Here is a 26,269-nt window from a genome sequence, read left to right as displayed (position 1 = left end):
AAACCCTGAAATTTATGGGACAAAGTCTGTGACATTGGAGAGTTCGTTTAAAAAAACTTTCAATGCCATACATTTCAATATCCTTTTGAGAACAGGGAGGGCAACGAAAGAAGAGCTGTGTGCATCTGCAGCGTGGCTTTGCCTCTTTCCCAGCCGTTGGCATTCCCACCCTTGCGGAGAAATGGGCAGATGGGGAACACTGGTTTCAGGGGACATCCCTAACTGACTGAGTCAGGCTTCCGAGACTTTTCACAAGACAAGACCCCCATGCCCCCCCGCTTCCCACCCCTCCGTGCTGCTCTAAGAGGTGATGGGCTCAAGTGCTCTCCCTGTAGTCAGGGCTGCAGCCAGTGCCACATCGGGGTAACCATGTCAGTTAACAGTGGAAACTGGTGGCCGACCGACCTTTTTGGCCCTCACATCACAGTCCCTATTTGCTGGAGCCCTTGGGAGGACCACTAAAGCGTCTGCTCTCGGACTACCGAGTGCTCTTGAATCCACCGTGCCCCGTTCTGTTTACACCAGCAGTGAGTACAGGAATAACAAGACCGTGTCCTACACAGTGGGTCTGCGCTCAGTGTGGCAATCAAAAGCTTGCCAGGGCAGGTGGCCAGGGCGTCCAGAAAAACCGCAGTGTCACCCTGTCTCTGCTTAATAGTGGTATGACTCTGGGCAAGTTACTCTTCCTTTCAGAGACTTGATGATCTCATGTGTAAAATGGGAATAACAATACCCAATACTAAAGGGGTGTTTCTATGGATTAAATGAGATGATGTACTTAAAACACCCTGCACACCACGGCTATCAAGAAATGTTGGAGCACACAGAGTACTCAGACGGCTCTCTGCAAAGTGAAAAGGGCCCTGGGAGAAGCTCACCTTGTGTTGGAGCTGACCAAGACTGCTGCTGGGGTCTAGATTCACAAAGGTATTTGCTGCCAGGTAAGCTAACAAGTGACTGTGGTTCCGTGCTGCGCCTCTCCCATTAAAGGGTGAAATCGTGGAGAAGCTGATGGCGGTCAAGGACTCTCTCCAGAAGAAAACACAGAGAATCCAAATAAGCCCAGAGCATGTCCACACACTGTGGATGCCCTGGAAGAGCACCTGGGCGACCTTCTCTAACAGAATCTGGAATTCGGGACACCTGCAGAAGCAACCAGTGGCATGAGCCAGAATTTCTAGTAGCAGAGGCATCCGCACAAGGATGGGAACTAATCAGGGACAGGAGACTAAATGTGATGGCCCTAAAGTGGAGCCTCCATTACACTGGCTCCTAAGACACATTAAATAAAGCAGAAAGAGCAGGATTACTGCTGGGACTTAGTGAGGGCAAAGTCAGCTGATGGTCCCCAGACCCCTGAGGGCACCATTAGGGGCTGGACTTTGCCTCAGCAAGCTCTCCTGAACGCTTGAGATTTTAGCTTTGTATTGCAATTAAATCTTTGCAAGTGGTAGAACAGGAGCAAAAAGATCACTGCAGAAGTATCTTAAATCCATGTACTATTATTTTTGTATAAAAAAACATGAACTACCTTGGTCTTCTCTCATTGCTGCATCTACCAGCTACATGCATGTCAATAGATAACAACTGAATACACGTAACTATTTCTCATGCTTTTTAAAAGAATATATATTTTTCCTACATACCCTAGCCTCAAATAAGAATTTTTCTTTAAGATACTGAATATTTATCACAGAGCTCAAATGCCTTTGGAGCAGGGGGCGGAAAACCTCCCAAGTGTTTTGGTTAAGTACAGAAACTTAAAATTGAAACCCCAGGAAAATCCCTACTTAGATTATAAAAGACTTAGAAAAATGAGACCCATAGAGTCATCTAGTTTCCTTTTCCTTCACTCTTAATCACAACCTTTCAGGCTAGCAAAGGAAAAAAAAAAAAAATTCATTCCAGTTTCCACAAAAGCTCTCCAAAGGGCAATTAGGAGAGCCTGAACTGAAACAGTGCAGGGCATGACCCTCTGCTCAAATTATTACTGGGAGACTTCCATTCTATCAAATCTCTAGTTTTGAACGGATAGTTACAAAAGCTTGGCATGTCATCATGAAGTCTGAAGAACAGATCAGGGACTAGAATGTAGCATGCAGAGTTTCAGCTGACTAACCTTACCGTGTTGCAGGAAGGCCCCCGAAGTAGGGTCATTGTTTCCGGGAAGGCAATCCTTACTCCTCCGTGCTAGTAAATGACCACCATTCCCATGATGTTTGGACACCCACACTGCGCCTATGGGCAGCCTGGGCTTCATAGTATATTGCCCCTGGGACAATGGAGGATGAAATTGATTGTACTGTTTGTTTTCAGATTCTGCCTACTTGGAGCCTAGGGGTGAACTCTCAGCCCCTTAAATTACCCTCTATTTCTAACTGCCAGTCACCTGAAAAGAAGTCTAAGCCTCAGTTGTGTGGGCTGTGAACAGAAGTTGTATAGATTTATAAGTGCTAGTCTCTATATCCAACCTTGATAAATGTCTTCTGTAGGATGAAGGATTAAGAAAGATAAAAGGATAATTCCCCATTTCAAAATGTATTTGACTTGGTATTTCTTTCAAGACCAGTCTTGAATTTTTAAGAGCAACTTTAGTGACATTTGGTGGCAACGAGCATTTGCAAGCCCGTGTGTGTGCATGCGTGGTTGTTCTTTCTGGCACTGCCTGCTCTGAGCCTGCAGTCTGCCATCTCCAATAAAAGCTCTGTAAGCAGAGGGTGACAAGACAAGAGAGACAAGAGACCAAGGAGTAGAAGAATGTGTTTTTTGCAACATTAGCTTCTCAATCCTACATGAAAATACAGCTGAGAGGACTCTAAAACCCCATTTTAGAAACACTGAAAATTATGTTCCTTGTTGTCCTTTTGTTTTGTTTTGTTTAATGCCTATTAAAATATTTTTAGATATCAGAATCATGAAAACAAAGGAAAAGAGCCTTGACATTTTTTTTTTTAAGGGAAAAGGGCTATGTCTGAGTGGAACTGAGGACTTCCCTTCCATATCCACAAAGCTGCATGAACTGCCTAGAGCCCATTCCTAGCTTGGTAGGGGCGACGGGTGTGGAGCACAAATCAAGTCCAGGGCCAGCTCTCTTTTTCCCTTGTGCTGGGGAACTCCCACTGCAACCCCGGGGCACGCAGCTGTCCCCTGTTCTTGAGGGCCACATATGAGCTTGTAGTCAGACCCACACCTCCCACAGTCTCTTGGGCTCCACCCACGGAGCCAGATGAAAGAACCACCTCAGTGCTTCAATACCGAATCCCTCTTACACTCAGTTCTACTCCTCCATAAATAGTGTTATACGATGGCTTCTTGCAGTTTTTTAATTGCTGACAAATTCAAAGGGATATGTGATTCTCTGCCTCGTCTATCTCCATGCAGGTTGTGCTCTTGCTCCCTCCTTTTGCCTTAAAGAACCCATCTCTCTGCTGGCCATTCCTGGCACTCCCTTGCCCCACCTCAGGCCAGGTGTAGGGCAGTGCGCCAATCAGGAAGACGCTCCCTCCTGCTTCCTATGAGGAAGACCAATCAATCGAGAAAGCTGTACACTTTACTACCGAGTACTTTTTCCTTCAGATACTTAAAGTGGCTTCCTGGAACTTGAATTTTCTCATTAGCCCGTTGCACCCCCACCTTTCCCCAGACTAATGGGCTTGTGTGGACATGTGAGGATGTGCCTTCTGCCAATGTGGGGGGGAAGGGAGGATGGGGAGCCTGCACCAACTAAGCTTGATCTCACAGGAGCATTTGGCTTGCAAAAGAGGCCAGGGTGAGGGGAGTGGATGAGGTGAGGAGGAAAGCCGTCCCTCCTTGCTTCCATAGTAAAGGGCAGCAGAGGCAGCCAGACCTCCTACCTCTCATACAAATGCCCAGCAGGGATGCTCTCAGACACGGCAGGCCCTCTAAACACTCTCAAGTCTCAAGCTATATACTCAGCATCCTAACAGTCTTGTTTGGGGCCCCACACCTGGGCTGGGGTTCGCCTTCCCAGAGCTCATTTATTCCCATTGCCCTTTCACCTCCCCTCATTCCTGAAGGCCACCTCTCCCCAATGGCTTTCCCCAACTCTAGGCCCCAGGCAGAAGCTCTAAGTTCCCTTAGGTCCCCAGACCACGCTAACAGTACAGGGACATCCTGCTCCTGCGCATGGCTTCGCTGATCAGGTAGGCAGGGCTCAGCTCCGGCTCCTCGGTCATAATGGCAATGTTCTGCCACTCGCCGGTCTGGCTGGACCTCTTGATGGTGTCTACAACACACAGGGCATACAGGCAGTCGTCAAAGGTGGCGGCCATGGTGAGCGGCCGCCCGTCCCACGTGCGCCGGTCGTCCTGGTCCTGGAAGGCCTGGCGCACGGCCTGCATCATCTTGATGGTGCCACGCAGGTAGGGCGAGGGGATGTCGCTGAACGCCTTCTCGGGCAGCAGGGAGTTGCTGACAGGTGTGGAGTCCTGCAGAAGCAGCTCCTGCTCCGGGGCGCTATGGCGCTGCCCGTATAGGTCCGTGCCCACCGCCAGCAGGCGCCCGGCTGAGCCCACCACGGTCACATCCTGCTTGAACTCACCGGGCACGTTGAAGTTGAGGGTGACGGTGCAGCACACCCCGCCCTCCAACACCATCTGGAAGGTGCAGAAGTCGTCGCTGGTGATCTGGCGGATGCCCTTTATGTGGTCCGTCTGCTTCACAAAGGTCTTGAGCAGCCCGTGGACCTTGACGGCCTTCTGGCCGGTGAGGAAGGTGAGCAGGTCGATAATGTAGGTGCCTACCGAGTGCAGGCCGCCTCCGCCCATCAGGTCATCACAGCTCCAGTTGTACTTCTTGCCCAGCAGGCTGCCGCTGTGCACCTGCACCTCGCACACCAGCAGCTCCCCCACGTAGCCCTCCTCAATGAGCTGCTTCATGCGCACGAAGGCCGGCAGGAAGCGCAGCACGTTGCCCATGATGCTCATAAGCTTGGGGTAGTAGTGGGCAGCAGACATCATACGGAAGGCGTCCAGCGGCGTGGCCGTGCGGTCGCAGATGACGTTCTTGCCAATGCCTGCGGGAGGGAGGAAAAACAGCTGATCAGGGCGCTGGATGGGGAGCGAGAGTAGGGCGCTGTGTCCCGTAGATGTTAAGTCTTGGAATGGGAATCAGATCAGATTGGATATCCTTGAAAATATTTTATAACATCTTTTGTTTATGCAAAAATAATATATTCCTTATATTTCAATATTCTCTTTATATCCATTTATTAAATTGCTAAAGTGATTACTTAATTTTAGTATTAAACCATCACCATTGATATAAATATTGATTTATTTTAATATGTTAAGTAGTCAATATTTTAGAAATATTTTTAAAAGGTTTAAATGTTTAAAATATAACAAAATATCTCATTTAATACTTAATGTATGTAAGTCTATAATATTTTATATACCAATGTTAGTTATAAAACATACTCAAAATATTTCAATATAAAACATGAGTTCTATTAAAGTATGCAATGTAATCTTTTTAAATATAACATAAAATATGTCTTATTAAAATTATCTTACATATGAAATGCTTTAAGTTTTATTTTTTATGTAAAATAAAATTTTATTTAAAATGTACTTTTAAAAATATCATATATAGAGAAAAGAATATTGTCTCTGTCTGGACAAAACCAGAACATATAAGCTTAAATCAAGGCCAAGGTCAGTCTGATTGAATATGAGGAAAAATTTCTTAATGATAATCCTTCAAAGGCCTATGCTTTTAGCTACTCCCCCACAATTACCAACAAAGGATTACCGTTTGAGTATTGTCTTGCTTGCTTGCTTGCTTGCTTTGCATTATGAATTAAGTCTTGTAGTGGTGTTAGTTTAATGTTTTGTAACAGATGTGTTAGTTTAATGTTTTCTGCCTCCTTACAGGAAGGGCAGGTACTATCTCAGGGGTGGACAGTGGCCAGTTTCTCCTGGACTGCCATCTGTCTCACCAGGAGGTTTCGTTAGTGCTTTTGGCCAATGCAGTTGATGCCAAATAAGAATTAGGCTTATGTGATGACCATAATGAGTGCATAAATTACAGGTAGATGCAAGCCTTTGAGGAGACTAAGTGATTCTGGGTGTGGGGAAAACAAAGGGCCAGGGGGAAGGAGACCAACGGAGAATGAGAAAGGGACTTATTCTGCAGAAGCCAAGAGTCAAGGAAGAAAAACAACTCAGCTGAATCTGGAGAAACAGTCAACTGAAATTCAAAATAACACAACAATAAGAGAATCATACGAATTTTGTTAGCAAGCCAGACTAAAGGATGCTAGGTAAAAAGACTTGGGGAGCTTCTGAGCCAAGAAACGTGCCTGCGGCAGGGCTCTGTTGTCCCATAATGCTCTCTCTGCACATAGACCCTCTACAGGGGACCTGGACACTCCAGCCACAAACACGGGAGACACCTCAAAAGCAATGGGATGAGGAGACACACCCCCCGATCCCAGTTGTCCTGGCTGTATACGCTGGACCTGACAAAACCCATGAAATCTCACAAGCTGAGCTGGGACAGGGTTCTGTGCATGTTCAGTGATTGTAGGTGTCTGCCCAGTACGGACACCTGCACAAGGCCACAGCCTGGCACATGGCACTCTCATTTTCCCTTTGGAAGAACTAGTCAACAACAGATGTGGTCAGAACAGACTGTAGAAAAGAAATACAGTTGGTGGCTATCTATTTCCACATGCACACCTAAATATGGCCCTGAGCGAAAGGCCTGGAGGCTACACGGAGACCACATCTCCTTGTCTTTCTCTTGCCTTTCTTGCATCTCCTGATCAGGTAAGCTGATGGCTTTCCTGATGACCATGAATGAGCAATAAGAAGCACTTTGAACTTTTAGCAACCAGGTTCTAACAGAGGGATGAGGAAACACTGGTGTAGATTATCAGAAGTGCCATGCACCTGCATAATCTAATATTCTGATAATATGATCCTGTAGGCATTAGGCTCATGTAACACCAGCTCAAGCAAGCAGGAGCAGATTTACATGTAAACGAAGTGGTAGGTCACTGCAGGGACAGGGGACAAATGCTGTCAAAATCTGCCTCATACCTTCTCCTGTGGCCTTTTGTATACCTACAGCTCAAGGTCCCCAAAACTGGACCCCTTGACTGCCATCTTCTTGTTACACTCTATTGGTCATATTAAAGGCACATGAACAACTTATTTTTTTTCCTGTTATAAAAACTATAAAATAAAGTAGTAAGAGAAATAAACTGGGAAATTTAATTCATGCCCACCCCCAAAACAATCAATGAATGGGTAATTCATTGCAGCTTTGTAAATGAGAAGATTCTGAAGAAAGCTACACTCCCTCTCCAGAGTATGCAATATGAACATACACGCAGAACTGCCGCATTCCGAACTCGCACATGACTCCCCCAAGTTTCTGAAAAAGGCGTCTCTTCCTTTAGGCTATTTATTCATATTGTAGTTTCACACTACATAGTAAGTTCCTCAAGGATAAAGGATAAAGGTCTTCCACTACAACCACAGCACCTGCAGGTGTGTTGTGTGTTTTGCAGGAATTCAGTGAGTATTGTTGATGCCTTCCGCTGGGCCCCACCTCTCTACTCACAGTCTTTTTTAAGTCTGCACTTTATAGACAGGTCTCAGCAACATCTTAATTTGTAATATCTTCAAAAGTCAAAAGAGACTTCTAGGAATCTATCATAAAGAAATAATCTAAAATGTAAGCATAGCTTCTTGCCCAGAGATGCTTCTCATACATTATTAAAGCAAAAAGCTGGGAATGATGCAAATGCCCAATGCTAGAAGAATAGGTAAGTACAGTGTAGTACAGCCATATAATGGAATATTGTGCAGCCACTGAAAATGATGCTTATAAAGACTTTTTAATGGCAAGCAAGATGTTTATGATGTAATGTTAAGTGAAAAGGGCTCTATTCATACACATACAATGATCTCAACTCTCTTTAATTTTTAAAAATTGATTGGAGAGAGGGAGAGAAACATCAAATTGTTGTTTCACTTTATTTATGCATTCATTGGTTGATCCTTATATGTGCCCTGACCAGGGATCGAAGCTGTGACCTTGGTGAATCTGGACAACGCTGTAACCAACTGAGCTACCTGGCCAGGACTTCAACTCTCTCTTAAAAACAAACAAAAAACAAACAAACAAACAAAAGAAAAAGAAAAAACCTGGATGGGATTACCTCAAAATGTTTACAGTGGTTAATTGATTAATAAGATTATAACTAATTTTTATTTTCTTCCTGACATTTTCCTATATTTTCTAAGTTTTTACTTTCATAGTTAGGAAAAAAACAATTTTTCTTTTTTTGCAAGCCCAAAGGGAACATGAAGACCTGTGAAGGGCAGTGTTCGCGTAATGGCAGGAGGGCGCTTCAGAGCTTAGGATGGGCAGGCATGGGAGCTCATGGGCGGGCCTGTCCCGGTACCTGTGCCCCCACGAGCGGGTGAAAGCACCACGGACGCTGAGCGTAGAATGTTTCAGAGGCTCAGGCTACGTTGCCAGGTCTTCTTGCTCCAGTTCCTCAGGACCTCTTCATGATCCTGGTGAAAGCTATCTATGGTCTCTCTCCAGAAGATGAACTCAAACATACACACAAAACTCTATCCACATGCCAAGCCCATGTACATGCCCCCTCCCCCTCCCCCCTCCAGGACCTGGGGAACAGGAATCTCCATCAAAAAGTTTGGATAACTTCTTGAGACCTAAATGATATATCGTTAAAAATGGGATAATGCTTCCAGTTTTAGAAGGAACCCCAAATGCAGAGCTAGCAGACCCTATGCAGGTGTGTAAAACAAAGTTTGTTTTCTCTCTGTTCTGGAGAGTCCTATCTCAACCCCACCTCCTGGCCAGGCTCCTGCAAAGCCCACTCTGGAACCCCCAGGATCCTTACATTCTCTCTCCCAGCTTTTCCCCACCCAAATTTGCCCTACCAAAATCCCAAGGTTTTTAGCAGTTTTAACAAGAATCAAGGGCTTAGGCTAAAAAAATGCAATTCTATTTTTGTCATTGTTGTTGTTTGCTTTGTTTATGTTTTATTTTAGCTTTATCAAGGTATAATTGACATAAAATTGTAAGACATTTAAAGTGTGCATTTTTGTGACTTGATATAAATTGTGAAGGGATTCTCCCCATCTACCTAATTAACACATCCATCGCCCCTCATATTTGTATTTTGTGTGTGAGAACATTTAAGTTCTACCTTCTTAGCCAATTTCAATTATACAGCACAGTGTCATCAACTGCAATTACCATGTTTAACCATTTAATTGCAGACTTGCAGTCATCAGACACTGTGTGTGTATGCAGGTGTGTGTGTAGGTGCACTAATGTGGTGCAGAGCATTTTCCTTACCCCTAAAATCACATGCGACTTTAACAGGAACTTACATCGTCTAGGCAGAGGGTGGACATACCCTATAACCCTGGGTATGTCAGATGCTGTTGAATATATGCTGAATTTGTCCCCAAGATGACACCTGCCTTCAAATTGTGTCTGTCAGCCTGGGATTTGGGAGTTTAGTGCTCCAGAAAAATACAAGTCTTTGGTGTCTTCATGATTCTCATGTGCCTTAGCACAATGCCTTTGTTGCCACTACCAGAGAAAGTGCTGGAATGGGCCTGTTAGAGAAAAGCACTCTTTCTATTTGTGCTGGGAAGGAAATAGTAAGAGCAACATCTTCAGTCTTCTCTCAGCACATGGGTCCCTTTGATAGGAAGGTAACGATATTCCACCACGGAGACAGAACCTGAGGAACACAGTTTCTCAGGGAGAGAAGGTCAGGAAGAGAAAGTCAGGGAGAGGCGGAAGGCCCCTTTATGATCCTGCCACTAAGACAGCCATGGCTGATTCCTAATGGGAAACCAGGAGGGAAAAACTACAACTCCGGTCTCTGCTCTGCATTCACAAAGAGGAGACTGTGCTTTCTCCTAGGCGGGCCACCTTTACCCCTTGCATTCACATACCTTTCAAAGTGTCACGGAAGACACACTCCCTTTAGGTTTTGGGTTCAGATTCCCTGGTGGTAAGACATTGTGTCCTTGTAAGGCCAAAAATCCAAAACTTTGGGACCTCAGACAATCTAAGAGAAAATCATGCCACGGAGAATCGGGCCAAGGGCTGTGAAACACATGGACTCAAGTTTCACTCCAAATAAACAGGCAGTACAAATGGAAAGCAGGAAAAAAAATACTTAATGCCTGAGAAAAAGTGTTTTGTGTTTTGCCAAGCCCCAAACATTTCCCAAACAGTTGCAGAGTTTCAGCAAAGTCCACTGGCGCTCACGATGATGTAAAGAAACAGCGGGAGCTTTGCGGGCATTTGGGGGCTGCGGTGGGTGGCAACAACCCTGCTGATGCTCTTGCAGACTGAGCCATTACGCCCTCACGCCACACTCAGCTCACTCGACCGGGGCTCTGTCCCTGCTCCCAGAAACGGATGTCTTGGAATCTGGCCACATTTGTCAAGGCTGTACGGTGTGACTACAGGCAGGTGGCAGAGAACATTGCAGGACTGGCCTGGGCGTTCTGGGAAGTCTTCAAAGTCCACCTCTAGGGAGATCGTTTACCCCTTTCATGAGAACATAACACTGGGTCTTTGAGCGGGGAGGGGGCTTTGGGCTGGACCCAATTTGATTTTCCAAGACAAGAATCCCCCATCAACAAATAAAGTGAGAGCTCCCTGCCTATAAAATGGTGGAATTCTAAACTTCTTGCCTATGCCATGGGGAGAAATGAGATTGACAGGCAACTTCTAGAGGGTAAAACTGCAATGTGCAAGCCAGTAGGCCTGCTCTTTGTCAGAAGCTTTTAAATTAAATAATTTCAGAAGGAGCTTTAGTGCCTCATGGGGAAATGGAAATTTGGCTTCCTCCAAGCCTGCTGATTGTGCTCTCTGTAACAGAGCCAGAATGTCCACGGCCCTCCTGAGGAGTTAGTGCTATCATAAGGACGTCTCAACCAAATGACTCTAACGCTACCCTCAAGCAGCTGCTCCCCTCAAACCCTCCAAGTTCAGGGTCTCCGAATTGTGGGTGAGCACTCCTCTGTATCTTTTTCCAGAGATTAGGGCATTATTCCATCCCAATAGGTCCCTCCCCGCAGGAGCTGGGAAAAGGGGCCTCCTATTGACACTTCTCAGGAAAGACACACGCTCTCCCGCTCTCCGCTGTCCTACAGAGCAGCCGCCCTCTTCTGTCCTTTATCACGGAGGTTATCCTGGGTACCTGGAGTAGTGCTGCTACAAGCCACCTAGAGTCCTTCCCTAGCATAATCAGCCTGGAACGTCAAAGCATCCCTCCCCGCCAGCACATTTCCAATGACACACTCCCTTATCTAATCAATGGTGGGAATCTGTGTGGCCAATGCTGCTTTCCCACCAGTTCTTTCCCATTATTCCACTTGTGATGACAGTCCTTTATCTTCTGAAAGCCAAATAGATCCTGGTCCCTCAGGCTGGCTTGCAGCTGTCCTGGTAGATTGGCAGAATCTCACAAGAAGTCCCATCAGATACGACTTCCTATTTTTTCCTCCCATTCACAGAAGGAAGAGGCCTTCTCTGCAATCCATGCAGGGAACTCATTATCTTCACTTACACTCTATTCCTTACATTTCTGTGCTGGCCACAGGACCAAAAAATGAGTAAGAAAGATGAATAGGGGCTCATAGTCAAGTAGAGGAGACTAACCAGAAAATGAGTGATTATGGGAGCTAATAGATTATGGGAGCTAATTAATGATGTGATGTAACAGAGGGATGAGCGATGAAAGCACGAAGGAAGGGCTGGGCAGCTGATGTGGGCACGGCAGGAAGCTTTGCTGGAGGGGCGACGTTGGAGCAGGGCTCTGAAGCACGGTTAAAAGTTTACCGATTCATTCAGTTGCTTCACGCCCCATTTTAAAAATGGCGTTTAACCCAGGGCCTGAGAAACTGCTAAACTTGGACTGTTTACAAAAATTGCACATATGTATCCTGATAATCAATTTTCTGGACTGTTACAAAAATTGCACATATGTATCCTGATAATCAATTTTCTGAGGGAGAGGTTCATTAGAGTCTTAAAAGAGTCTATGATTCAAAGAAGATCAAGCAGAATTCGAGTTTAAAGGGAAGAAAGAGTTAGGAATCTTAATAGGGCTATTTACAACAGCTCCTTCCTGAACCCTGAGGCGTAAGACATTTCATCAGTTTCACTTACTCGCTGCCACACTCCATTTAGTCCAAATGTCTCTTTCTTCCCTTACCCCTCACCCAAACCCTTTTATATCCCCTTCATTCCCACTTCTCCAACATGCGTGTTTTCTTTCAGCTTAGAAAGTGCAAGAGAAGAGGCAGCATCAGTAGGGGTGACTTGTCTGAACCCCACTCTGGGCCCTCTGGGTCTTCTTCCATATAAATTAGGAGGAAAGCCCCTTTGGGGAAACCCCTCGCCCTCAATCCCCTGAGATTTCCTGATGAACAACCTCCCAACTCAAACCATGAATCTGATTTCTTCACGATAACAATGACATAATGTAAACCAGCAACAAGCATTCATAGGACACCTTGCTTCATGCCAGAAGATGCTGAGTATTTTACATGCACTTCGATTTTTTAGTGTACACGACCCCATGAGGCAGGGACTGTCCCCAACTCACAGATGTGGAAACTGAGCCTCTGAGCAGGGAAGCAACTTGCCCACAGTTGTACAACTCAGTGAGTAATGGAGCTAAGATTTGAACTCTGACTCTGGTCAAGCCTGGTCTTAACTTCACTCTTACTGCCTTCTGGCCACCTTGTCTTAAGACTCGCTAGCTTATTCTTTGTACCCATATCTAAATTGTATACAACACTCAGAGACAACGTTCATCTCCCTGAATCTCTACCATTCTTGCCAGCTACCTGTACCTGTGCACACATATGCAATGCCTGCCACCCGTTGCACCACGGGAGGGTCAGAGGAGAAATGCCCCAGCATCAGAAACCAGGGCAGAGGGGCCCTGGCCCGAGGCTCGGTTGGCTGGAGCACTGTCTTGTATACCATAAGTCTGCAGTTTCGATCCCCAGTCAGGGTGCATATGAGAGACAACCAATCAATGTTTCTCTCTCCTCTCTCTCCCTGTCTCTCCCTTCCTCTCTCTCTCTAAAATCAATTTAAAAAGTATATTCTCAGGTGAGGCTTAAAAAAAAAAAAAGGAACCAGGGCAGTGGGGCTGGGGGTACCTCGGGCGCAGCTGCTCAACGCCAAGAGTCTCAAGCAGCTTGATTAAGATTCCATTCTACTTTCAGACCTGAGATAGAAATGGGTCAGGGTGACCCTTATTTAGCCCTTTGTCAAGGCCCCTGATGCCGTCAGTGAGCTCTGAATGGGGAACAACCAAGGAAAGGAAGCCGGCACGGCTGACGTTGGCGGGACTGGATACTGAACTGAATCAGGTTGTCAAGTGTTTTTCAATAGCCAACCTGCCCTTAAAGGCCAGCCAAGCCTTTTTATGGGCTTTCCCCACTAGTCAAGCCCGTCGTCTGAGCCCTCCTTTTGCACAGAAATCCCTCTCAGGGGTTAAATGCTCTCAGATGGTTTCATGCGCCTTAGTATTATCTAGTCATTGAGCCCATAATACTAGTAACAGGACAGTACTCCAGAAACTCTCATCACTTCCAACTTCTTCATTGATACATCCCACCCATCTCCACTTGTTAAGAATGAGAATCTGATGTTGGAATATCACTAGCCAGCTCCCCGGGAGAGAAAAGAAAGGCTTGCCACTTCTAGCCCAGGGGACACCAAGCATAGAGATTTAGAAACAGCAGGTAGGCATGTGGGAGCCAGAGACCTTCCAGACTAGTGGCCAGCTTCCCAGGCAGGTGGCCTGAGGCAGCCCTTCTCTGCCTGTGGGCGGCACGAGTAAACCCAAGTGTGAGGGGGCAGGGAGGTGGTGAGAGAGCTCATGGGAGAACAGAGGCCCGGGGTTGGATGCTGTCACTACAGTGGTCAGGGACTTGGGGACAGAGAAAAATGGCCTAGACTGTGGGCCTCTCGGCTGAGACCGGCTATGTTGGTCCCAAATAGCCAAATGACACCTTAGTGGTCATTATTCTGGGGAGTGGCCTAAAACAGCCCCTCCTGAGCCTACACCACCATTCCAGCCCTGGACAAGCTGGGGTTCAGAGGATAACACAGGGCCCAGCGAGCATAGCCAGCCACATAAGGCGCCCTTCCCCACGGAAGCAGCCACCTTCTGCAGTGAAGGGGTGCAGAGGGCAAGATGCTGAACAGCTGGGACACCGCAGTCATCTAAAAGAGACTAAGCCACTTCAAAGAAAATGACTGCGTTAGGTGAGATACCAAATTGGACTGTAATTCCATCCCCTATCCATCCACCCAAAGATGGGGGCCTAGAATGGTGATCAGACAGGCTGCAGAGAAACAAAAAAATCTGTACTTTCTCTTCCTAAGTAGAGCGTGAATTTTCGACACACATCCAAAAGGGTGGGAGCCTTGTGTCATCTCTCAAAGCCCCTACATAGTCCAACAAAACCTCAGTACCTGTTGATGGCAAGTCAACACACCTGATATAAACACTATCCTCACTGTGCAGACAGTATGAAGGACAGTGTCATTTAAACTAGGCAACTTCTCAAAAAAAAAAAAAAAAAAGTAGGAAACTCTCTGTTCAAAAAGGGCTATGCTTTAGTGTACGGATCACAGGTATATTTACCTAGCATATATTCTTTTTTAAGATTCAGGATATTTCACACGGTATGAATTTTTTTGCCTCTCTTAAAAAATGGGGAGATTCAGAAACTTTGGGTTTCTTCCCCCGAGCCTCCGCATGACCACTGTCGGTCAGAGTTGAACAGTGGCTTTCACAGTTAGGTGGCAAGTGCACCTCCAGTATACCGCAGTCTCCACCAGTCCCTACTGCAGGGCTGTATCAGACTTCCATTGCTGCCATAGAACTACCACAAACGTAGTGGCTTGACACAATACCCACTTATTATCCTGAGTTCTCTAGGTCAGAAGTGCAGGCAGGGTCTGCTGGGTCTCTGCTTACGGTTTCAAAAAGCCACTCTGGGAAAGAGTGTGCTTCTAAGTTCACAAGGTTGGTGGCTGATTCAGTTCTTTGGGGCTGTAGGCCTGAGGTCCCCTCTGGCTGTCTAGCTTCTGGAGGCACCTGTACTCCTCACAGGCCATTCCATCTTCAGGCCTGCAGCGCAGGTGGCAGTTCCTGTTGGGCGAGGAATCTCTCCAACTTCCTCTTTCGCTACCAGCTAGAGAGAACTCTGTCTTTAAAGGACTTCTGTGACTAGACTAGGCCCACCCAGATCATCTCCCTTTTGCCATATAACTTAATCAAAGGAGTGACACCAGGGGGCGAAGGTCATCTTAAAATTACTCCAGTCCAGTCCACCCACGTGGGCATGAGGCATGAGTTCCAGAAAGCCCTCTAGGAGGAAAGTTCTCACTCAAGTACTCTGCCAACGTAATGTGCCTCAGGTGTGTGTGGACTTCCCTTTCAAACCTCCCTTTGTTTCTATGTTCTTTCAGTAGTTTTTACTCCATCAAAAGGAAGAATCAGTGAGGTACTCTAGACTTTTAAAAACCTAGTACCAGTCTCCTTGTTACCATGGGGACTGTGTTCCCAATTCAGGGTTCCCTGTAGGCAGTGGTCATGGGAACAGCACTGGGCAGGGCGGAAGCCTCGGTCTCCAGGGGCAGAAAGGAGCACAAGGAAAGGCTGCAACTGTTATGTATCCACCAAGTGCCATCCAGGCTTCTCACTGTCTCTATTAAGCATCACAGCGGCACCACTATCCCCATTTGTCCCAAATAGGAAGCGGAGGCTAAGAGATTATGACTGCTCAAGATCACAGATGTGTGTCAGGTCCCAGTGGCAAGCTCAGGACTGTGACCCCAACGCCCTGTGCTTCCCACCTTCCATCCAGGCAATTGCTGGGAGCGGAAGGGTGGGAGCAGGATGACACGACCAAGCGCTTAGCGCCCCCAGCCACGTTATTTTAAAAAGCCCCAAACCATTTGGGCCCCACTGGACCCCAGCCCTGCGCTGAAAAGGACTTTGGGAAGGCAAAGGAGGGAGGACAAAGCTAGTGAGCTCTCGCAAGAGGGAAGGGCTGGAGATCAAGAAGGGCGGCAGGAGGGAGCCCCCCATCCTCCAAAGTGGGAGAACCAGAGTGGCTGTTTTCATTGAAAGGCAGGCACCCAGTTGCTCCACATCTATGGCAGCGAACTGGTCAGAGCAACTGAAGAATCTTACCAGGAGGGAGGGTGGCCAGGGAAACAGGCCATTGTGGTGCTGGGTTCCCCCTGCGAGGGCATAAAGAATGCCCTGCGAGGAGGGACCCCAGCCTCCGGCACACAGGCACCTGCATCTTGGTAAAGGGAACAGGGTGGCAATGGGCTCCCCACACACTTCACCTCTAGGAAGCAGTGTGGCAGCAGCAAAACCCCCACACGGCTTGCCCGCCTGCCACCCTTCCCCCGCTGGAGCCCCGGAAAGGAAAGCAGCCCAAGGCTCCCTGCTTCCTCACAAAGAAACAATGAAACTCCCCGCCTACTCCCCAGCCAGAAACAGAGGGGAAAAAAATAGCTGTGAGGCAATCATCAACTCAAAAGCAGAGCGTTCTTCCTGATTTGGCCAGACAACAGCAATAAACCACAGCCACAAGGCATACCAGATTCAGGGTTCCTGGATTGTTACGGTAATTCGGTAATTCGTAACAATTCACTTCCCAAAGCACTTGCACCGGCATCATCTCTGTAATTTAGGCCAAGTCTGTGATAAGGTGTAGGGAGTGGTGGGAAGGTGGTCATGGGGAGCCACTTAGAGGGAACCTAGAATTAGGTGAGTTCGGGGCGTGTAATGGAGGAGATTTGTAATTTTCAGGGGCCATGCCACACCTGAATCTCCTGGCCCTATCTGGGAAACTCCCCACCTTGTAGTTTCAGTGAGAGGGAGAGCTCCTTCCCACTGTGGAGGCCGAGCAGGTTGCTTGCTTTCCCAGTAGCCTTTGCAGCGGAAGCATGGGCACACACCTGGATCCGGCCCACCAGGGACACCCCCTGGGCCTGGTACACAAGGAAAGTGTCCAGTGGAGAACCCAGGCCAGCAGTGGGGACAGCAGCCTCCCGTTTCCCAGGGCTGTGGTGCTATGATGCCAACAATGGCACCTAGGGTCCAGTGTCAGCACCGTCGCAAGAAACAGGGCCTGTTTACGTCAGCTAGGTTTCCTGGTGGGATCTGGGCTGTGATTCCAGCTGCTAAACTGTTCTTTGTTCCTCTTGTTTTCCAAGTCCACTTCCTCAGCCTGCCTAATATTTCTGGGATGAACGAATGTCCTTTCAAAAAAAATTCCATTCTGCTAAAATAAGCCAGGTAGTTTCTGTTGCTGGCAATTAAAAGACTTCCTGAGGGCGAGAGGTTTACAAGCTTCTGGGCCCCTTTCTGAAAAGACTGACTTGGGCCCTTAGGTACTGCTGAGTGCCTATTAATAAAGCAGCCCAAGGTCCAGCAGGATTTATGGGAAAGGGAAGTGGAATGGGGGGGTGGGGCATGGACTGATGTTCTGATTCCAGCATTTGGAATGTGTGACCTAAGCCATCTGACGTGGAGGAAGCTTAGATCCCTTATGTATAAAATTGGAATAGTACTTTCAAAGGCTACTGGGGGATAAAATGACAGATAGTCACCGTCCCAACACATGAAACGTGCTCAGGAGTGTCTGCAGAAGTCAGTAACGATCCAAATAAAATCTACTCACATCAGCTCTCAGAGCTACAGAATTCAAAGCAAGTGGGGGGCCAGGGAGGTCAGCGCAAGGCAGCATGGCGAATAGGTACGGTGTCAAGACTTGAAATCAAAATGGGATCTAAGTCTGGCTTTGCCACTGATTCCATGTGCAAAATCCATCTGTGAAACAGAGCTGATTTCTGGCCCTGCCAGCTCTGTAAGGTTGCTGAGAGTATAAAGTAGTAGTATATAGAAAGGCTGCTGGAAGACAGAAGCCTATAGCAAGAACAAAGTCACTGCAAGATGCAGCAGCAGCAAAAAAAAAAAAAAACCACACACACAAAAAACAAAAAAAGCCCCAAAAAACAAAAACAAAACCTCCACCTGAAAAAAAAAGAAAGAAAGAAAGAAAACCAAACCTACTGCAGTACTCTCTTTGTGAATGAAAACAAAATGCAGAGCCTAGGAGTACCACTTGGGGTGCTGATTCACTGGACACCACACACACCCCAGGCAGGGACTTCTGCTGGCATTACTGGCTGTACAGAGTGACAACAGGGATGCCAGGCTGGGCAAATGTGAGGCAAAGGTCGGCTGAGAGGTTCTGCTTAGCACCTCATCAGTTGTGTCTAGTAAACAACTGAAGCTCAGCTAGTGACGGAGGCTGAAAACTAGAACCTGTCCTGAGAACCAAATCTCGCCCTTGGTTGCTGCTGCTATTTTGAAAGATCTGTGCAACCATCATCATTAGAATGAGGATCCTGTCAACAGAGCTCAGAGCCTCAGGAATGGGCAAGGTGCAGGGAATGGGGGGTTGCTGGGGAGGGGGCGCTGTATGTGCCGAAGGGTGAGCTTACAAAGCACCTGGCTGAACGCAGAGATCCGGGCTTCCAAGCGCAGCTCAGAACCAGCAATTTCTTCCCTCCTCCAGTCTCTTCTCTTCATGGGGCAGTGCTCAGTTTTTCGTCCTGGGACCAGATGACAACAGCCTGTCCTGAGCAAACTGAAGGCTTCAGCAAGCCCAGCTATCCAGGCTGAAGAACTGCTCACCATGGGTACAGACAGTCCTACTGCCCCAGGCTGCTAGCTAGAACGAGTCTTGAGTCTTGAAGCTTTTTTGAGGGGCTGAGGGGAGCAACAATTTGCAAACTCTTTTTAAAGGAAGAAACATAGTTGGCAGGAACTCCCAGGAAAGTGGACACACTGAGGTCCCAACTGCCCCAGCAACACCAGTTGAAAGCCTATGGACTACTTGGTGACGTCAGGGGGCAGCAGCCCCATTTTACAGGTGACGAAATGGGCTAGGGTCAAGTCCAAACACTTTTTCTTACACATTATACTGTGAGGCCCTGCAGGAGGCCAGGATACTGGTGCCCAGGAGAGGAAGGCTCTGAGGGCACCGGCTCCTGGCGAGAAAGCCCCAGCAGGGCTGTTAGGGCTCCCCGTCCACCCTCAGGGGGCTCCTGCAGGGAAGGGGCCGTCGCTCGGACTTGCAGCAGAGGGCTCCGTGCGGGCACAGCACAGGAACAAGTCTGGTCTGGGGCTCCTGAACTCCTGGTCACTCATCAGACTCACACAAGACTCGCGTGGAGCCTGGGGGGAGATGTCCAGTGTCTCCGACACAGGGGATGTCCTAAAGATGTGCCAGATACAGACGGAGCAAGGGTGAGGCCCAGGCGTGGCTTAGTCTCTTTCACAGCAGGGCGGGGGTGCTGGAGCACCCGGGACTGGCCTCCGCCCTCAGTGAGCAGTTCTGCAGCCTCTCAGGCCCTCCGAGCAGAGAGGCCGGCCTCCACCAAGGGGCCTTAGTGTAGCCTGGCCCGTTCCCTCTTGGCAGGGTGCCATCCTCCACCCTAGCCCAAACCCACGTCCCTCGAACCAACGCCCCTCCCTGGGAAGAGCTTGTCATGCTCCATCACACTCAAGTTTAAATGCCCACCCAGGAGTAAGAGTAACAGCACCAACTCTTACTGACTGAAGCACCTGGCAAAGTGCAGTTGCACTTTCTAATCCTCCCGATACCCTGCAAGCCACTGTCATTCTCATTTCACAAACCACCAAGCCAAACCCTCAGAGTCCATGCCCCATTTCGCCCCCAGCTAAGCGGTAGAGCTGGGATTCAAACCCACATATTCTGGCTCCCTGTATCTGTGGTTCACCTTGAACAATATGTTGCAATTCTAAATGCAATTCCACAGGCAGTAAAACATGACTGCAAAGGTATCAAGTTGCAATCACAGCTTTTCATGTAACCTTTGATTTGATCCACAAACACTCAAGGGACGACCTCAGAAGAAATGGGACAGGGGTGCCCCAGCCTCCTACTGATATGGGATTTTCCTCTATTAGTTTCTGTGCTTTAGAACCTTGGCCCCCAGCCTGAATGTCTGGGCACCCAAGGCGTCTGGGGGTCCCCGCAGCGAACCTCCAGGGGCACTGCAGTGTATTCCACATTTTGTGGAAACACGGTGGTACTCAGCAACTGCTGGGCACTGCAGGAACTACTAGCTGCAGGAAGTTCAGTTTCAATATTGGGCTGCACTACATTCCTTTCAATAACATCCTATCTCTGTGAAGCTTGGTTTTTGGCAGTGGATTGTGACAAACAAAACAAACAAACAAAAGTACCAGACAAAAATCAAGGTAGGCTAGGACATGAGGCTGGTTGTGTTCTAATTCCAAGGTTTGAGAAGCTCTCAATGTCCAACAGGAACACATATCCTACTACAATTTATCCTGATTACTGAAGAATGAAATACACATATTTTTATTCTTTCAATTTATGTGTTATATTTTCAAGTATCTGTTATGTTGTTAGGACCTAAATACATATTACTAAATGGAATTGCTAGATCTTTCTTTAGGCCTAGGAGCACCATGAATAGAGAATGTTGGGAAACTTCTGTTCTAGAATATTCTGTGCACTCCCTTCCCTCATCCATAATTACAAGTTCTTTAAAGGCAGGAGCCACCCTACACTGACTGGTAAATACTTCGGTTTCCCCTCAACGGAGTACTTGATTTGCTGCAGATACTTTTTAATACTTACACATAGTTTATAGTAAAAGACTGAACCTAACCGTGAAGTCCTTAAACATCGCTAGGAGTGTGAGTGATTATGGGAAAGGACTGACGCTTTGGCTCCCAGGTCCCACCCAGTGAGGGTCAGAGACATGTGTAGCACCTTCTTGACCCCAAGCTCACTGATGCAAAGTAATAAAATTAACTGCCTCTTACGGGTTTTGAATTCAAAGGAAGATACAGAATTTAGGTCTAAGTCACTTCAAACTTCTCTGGAATTAGGAGACTTCTCTGACCACGAGGTTGAGATTCTGTGTAGTTCAAGATGAATCTATTGTCACATTACAGATGCCCATCATTCTTTCCAGTCTCCAAAGGTGGACCTGCACCTCCAGGGTTCTCAGCATGCAGGGGAGGGGCAGAGCGAGGCGGGGGCCGGGGTGGGGCGAGCAGCAGCAGAGGCCAGGCTCTGGACCCTGGGTGTCTCCGGCTGGAGAGCCCCAGGAGGAGGTACAGGCGCGCCTCTGTATCTGCTGCCCAGGGAGCATTAGGCGAACTGGTTGCTTAGTAGCAGCCGTACTGCGCTGCCAGGGGAGAGCAGAGGGGTGTGGGTCCAGCGTGAGCTTGACATTGCAGTCTCAGGCACGTGAGAGTCTCCTGTGTGAGGATCTCAAGATAGGACTGGCAGGAGAAGATCCACCCAGCCACCTGCTCCCACGCAGCTCTGGTCCTAATAAACTGCAGATGCTATCAGCAACCCCAAAGTGACTTTGGAAACCATGTGCATGGAACTGTCTTTAGAACTGGCAAGTGGTCACGGTGGGAACCTTCTGTAAAGATCAACCATTCTGCAACAAGGAAAGGTCGCGCTCTTGCTCGGGGCTGGGGAAAGGGAGTTAAGGGATGTGGGATCCAGAGAAAACTCACATCCTGCATTTCTGCTAGGCCAGGAAAGGACACAGCACAATCTTTTTTCTGTTCTTCCAGTGCATTAAGATTAAGCAGTCATCGAGGTTTTACAAGTAGAACTGGCCAAATTGTGCTGTTAGCTCAATGAACAACTGAAGGCCTTTTGTATACAGGTTAATTCTGTTGGGGAGGAGGAAGAGAGGTAAGGATTGCATGCGTAATACAGATGAGGGGCGAGTGAAGCACAAACCCTAAAAACCTCTTCAAGGGCTTAAAGCCCAGAGGATGGAGTTGGTTCAACTTAAAGCCTCCTAGAGTAGAAAAACATTAAATAACAATATCTAACAATAAATAATAATGCACAAGAATAAAGTCACTAACTGTTCCCTCCTCAGTCATCTCTGATCCACAGAAAAGGACTCAGGTCTATGCAGCGCACCTCTCCTTTAGATTTCTTTTCATACCTATTTCCCCTCAAGTACCAGTTTAAAGACTTGTTATCCTTATCTTATGAGTTATGTTAGGCCCATGAGTTTGGGCAACTACCTTTCCTTTCTCCAACAGCAGCTTTGGTGTTCATGGTCCTCTGTTCTCCTTTTATTCCCAGACCCTAAACAACCATTACATTCAAAGTCCCAGGGAGTCTCCATTTTGCCTAACACCGCCCTCTTAAACCCAGGCAAATAATTCTACACTGCACTGGTGCTGGATGCTCGCCCAGTGAATCAGCAGCTCTAGAGCTACTGCCTGGAAAGCTGGCTCAAGGAGGTGCCCCTGGCCTGAGAGGAACCTTGTTCCCCTCGGAGGACACAGGAATGTCATTCACCTGGCAGAGCCTGCTCTCAGCGGCCACCATCCACTGCTCCCCCAGTAAGCATCAGCCCCCCGCCAAAGCATTCCCCCCCACATACTCTATGCGCTGCCCTCCACGGTGCTTTCCCATGGGCAGCGTTCACCTCCACACGGACCTCTACTTTTAGAGGCTGAGAGTCAGCACACGTGGGCCTGAGGAGGGGGACAAGGATTGAGACTTTCTGTGACTCCTGTTCCCACACCCTAGTCCCAACTCTGCCGTGACCCATTTTCTCACCTGCAAAGTGAGGGGACTAGGCTAGAATGGCGCATCCCAACATGCTTCTATGGAACACTAGTTCTACGGCGTGTTCACTGTTGTGCCAGACACAGACCAAGGAAGGATTCTAGCTGGGGTCAAGACTTTTGCAAAGTGCTTGTTAAAAATGTTAAGTTTCAATTCTGTGTTCCACCCATCCCCATTCCCAGCCCAGATCTCATTTCTCACAGTTCCAGGAGAGATTAGGCGTGCCAATGACCACCTTCCTCTTGCATGAGTCTGTGTTACATGGGCAACATGAACAATTAACTGGACTGGCAAGCGCCCTCTCCATAAGGAAACGGTTTCTCTAACATGATACTTCCTTGAGCTATCAGTGTTTACGTGAATCTCCAAGGAATCCAAACATAAAACAATCCCCGTCCCGTTTAGATTCCCGTTTAGATTTAAGCATGTTGAAGAGAAGAGGGAAAGCCTGGTTTGGACCAAATGTTCTACAGGGTACCTCCAACTATAACAGCCCATGATGTATGTTCTTTATGTGGTGCTTTGCTCCCTAAACAGCCAATACTCATTCTTTTTGGGAGTGTAAGGACAGGAAGTTGAGGGGCTCAGAGAGGTTCTTCTGCTAAGTCAGGGCTATTTATGGTGCTATCAGCTGGCCCTCCACGTGCCTCAAGAAAGAACTTCAGCAGTTCTAGAAGCTATAATTCACAGAAGGTGGGGATGTGAAAGCACTTGAGAACATGCTGGGGAGCACATGCTACCCACTGTCCCTTGCACGCTCACCTTCAAGTTGATGAATATAAAGGAAAGAGAGGTATGGTAAACTGCTCAGAAAAAATATCTCAGCATGTAAACAACCAGACATGTAAACAACTCATTGTGAAATTCGAAGAGGTGCTTTTGCCAACTGCAGATATGCAGTCAATAGTCTAAAGGTCCACACTGTCATACTGTCTTTAAAAAATTTCTAACATCCCTTTCCAGTCTTACTATTAATCTTTTGCCAACATCAATACACACACACACACACACACACACACACACACACACACACATATACAGACACACCCACCCACCCACCCTTCCTCTTTAGAAACTTACAGCACTTGAGACTGCCATGCCTTGGCCATGACTTACCTCTCCAAAGGGATTCTCGACTTTCCCCCTAAGTCCTCAAGTTCAAACAGGTTTGGCCTCACTGGGAACCTTTCTAACCTCATACCTTTGCTCCCTTCATTGTGCCAACACCCCTTCGAAGGTATAACTTAAGTCCCATCCCTTCTGAGATATTTTTCCTGAGAACTCTAAGCCTCAGGTGTCTCTCCTTCTCTAACACTTGCTGTCTGGGTCAATTATAACTTTCTGAGACTTTATTGTATAACATCAGGAATTCTCGGTCATATATTTTCATGTGTAATATTGAAGTTCCCAAACAACTGTGAGCTCTATAACTGTGGGCAAGTTCCTGCAAACCTCCTGGGCTTCAGTTTATTTTTGGTTTATATAAAACAGAAGTAACAATAGTATCTACCTCAAAAGGTTACAAGGATTAAATGAAGTAATGGCATGTAAGCTACTTAGCATAGTACCTGGCATAGTAAGTATATAATAAGTGTTAGGTATTATTTAAGCAGATGGTGAAGCCCTTTTGAACAACTAGGAACCATATCTATTTCTTGGTGTCCTCTAATGGCCTTGCACAATGAATGATCATCTCCAATAAATCCTTGTTGCTTAACATCTACACAACAAGGGAAAGAGAAAAGAATCAGAGAAGGGAAGGTTGAAAGGATATTTAATACGGTTTTCAAGGATATAGTTAATTTTACAAAGGACATAATCATTAGATTTTTGTTTGTTTGTTTCCCTAAGGCAGAAGATTAGAAATGGACTTAAATTTCAGTAATCTTAGCTAGAACTTTCTGATGGTGCCAACGAAGCCAAGTAGAGAACCCTAACACAGGTAGGGGAGCCAGACCAAGGACAGAGTCTATTTCAAAGCTCTACCACTTATTTGGATAAGTAACTTCACCTCTCTAAGCCTTAGTTTCTTTATCTCTCAAATGAGATCATAATGGTATGAACTTCATTGGAGAGCTGTGAGCACCATCTCAGCATGGGGTCTAGAACATAGTAAGCACTCAACAGTAGATATTCATGATATAATGATGGTCGTAATGTTATTGTACCAGTGGATGTTGTGGAGTTTGTTTCTTTAAAATGGTTAAAATAGTTTCTTTTAGTAGATTGTTGGTGAACAGTTCTTCCCATGGATCTAGGGGAATACTTTAAGTCCTAAAATTCGTTAGACCAGGGACCACACTGGTGAGGCAAAACAGCTCTGTTGACCACGGATGCTGACATGTCTCCTTGCTCATTAAGGATTGCTTCTCGACTTCCAGTTAAGAGGGAGGCGTAGATAAACACAGCTCACCTCCTCGCACAACCACATCAAAATTACAACTAATCTATAGAACAACTGTCACTCAGAACCAGAAGAAATAAAGCTGAATGGAAGTCCAACAGCTATACAATTAAAGAAACCATATCCATCCAGGCTTGTAGGAGGCGCAGAGAGGCTGAGATGCCCAACAGGGTGGTCCCACACCCACATATGGTGGATAAAAATTCAGGAGGGGAGGGATATCTCGGGAGCAAGGAGTCCTAGCTCAGCACCGGGCTCCCCAGTCCAGGGTTCCAGTGCCAGGAAGATAAGTCCTTATAACTACTGGTTATACAAAACAGCAAGGGATTGAGTCAGTGGAAGAAACTTCTGGAGCCCCAACCAGTTTCTCTCACACACGGAATTACTCAGACTCACTCTCTCTGAGCTCCAGCCCTGAGGTAGCAGCTTGAGAGGCACCAGTGGCTTATGGGGAGAAACTGAAGTCTCTGACATCAGGGTGAGAGCCAGGGGACAGCTTTCTTTCAGACAAAAGAGCAGGAAGAAGCCATTGTTCCTTTTCTGAGCCCTACCCCGACAGAGCCACAGAGCCAGCAGGCGAGTTCCATATCTAAGACTCCATCAACCTGGCTAACATGGTTTACCCTGCTCTTGTGATTCCCTGAGGCTCTGCTCTGCCTAACTTATGGGGCCACCCAAGCTGTTAACAGAAGCTTTTCCATATGAATGGTTTGCCCCGACCCATGCTTCACCTCTTCATAAACCCTCTCAAACAAGCACAGCCAGCCCCAGCAAGCCCCCAGCACCCATACTTCTTGCTAAATGGCCCCAGACCCAGCACTGGCAGCAGCCAGCCTAGGTCCACAGCTTGGCATCACCTGGGAACCTCCAAGCCCAGCACAAATAGCAGTCTTCTCAGATTCCTTTATAGCTCATGCTGGGTGGCCCCAGACAAAAAACAGGTGGTGGCTGACTTTGGCCTGCACCACCTTGGTAATCCCAGAGCCTGCAGACCCCGTGGACAGTTACAGACCAGATCAGAGCACCACTACCCTGTTCCTGAACATCTGATCCTCCACGGAGTATGGAGGTTGGTGGTCAGTGGTCACAGTCAGTCCTT

General features: G+C 47.3%; 1 protein-coding gene across 1 annotated transcript in view; it reads right to left on the bottom strand.

Moving 5' to 3' along the window:
* Positions 1 to 297: 297 nt before the first annotated feature.
* The window catches only part of GFOD1 (Gfo/Idh/MocA-like oxidoreductase domain containing 1), a 117,148-nt gene continuing 91,176 nt past the window's right edge, over positions 298 to 26,269 (bottom strand). Inside the window, exon 2 of the mRNA XM_054591887.1 lies at positions 298 to 5,035. Within this exon, the coding sequence (XP_054447862.1) occupies positions 4,116 to 5,035 (920 nt within the window). The 3' untranslated portion in view covers positions 298 to 4,115. The remainder of the gene's footprint in view (positions 5,036 to 26,269) is intronic.

Source organism: Pteronotus mesoamericanus, unplaced genomic scaffold, assembly GCF_021234165.1.
Source record: "Pteronotus mesoamericanus isolate MK-2021 breed Mesoamerican mustached bat unplaced genomic scaffold, CSHL_Meso_final scaffold_31, whole genome shotgun sequence".
Taxonomy (NCBI): domain Eukaryota; kingdom Metazoa; phylum Chordata; class Mammalia; order Chiroptera; family Mormoopidae; genus Pteronotus; species Pteronotus mesoamericanus.
This window is presented reverse-complemented; position numbering and strand designations above follow the sequence as displayed.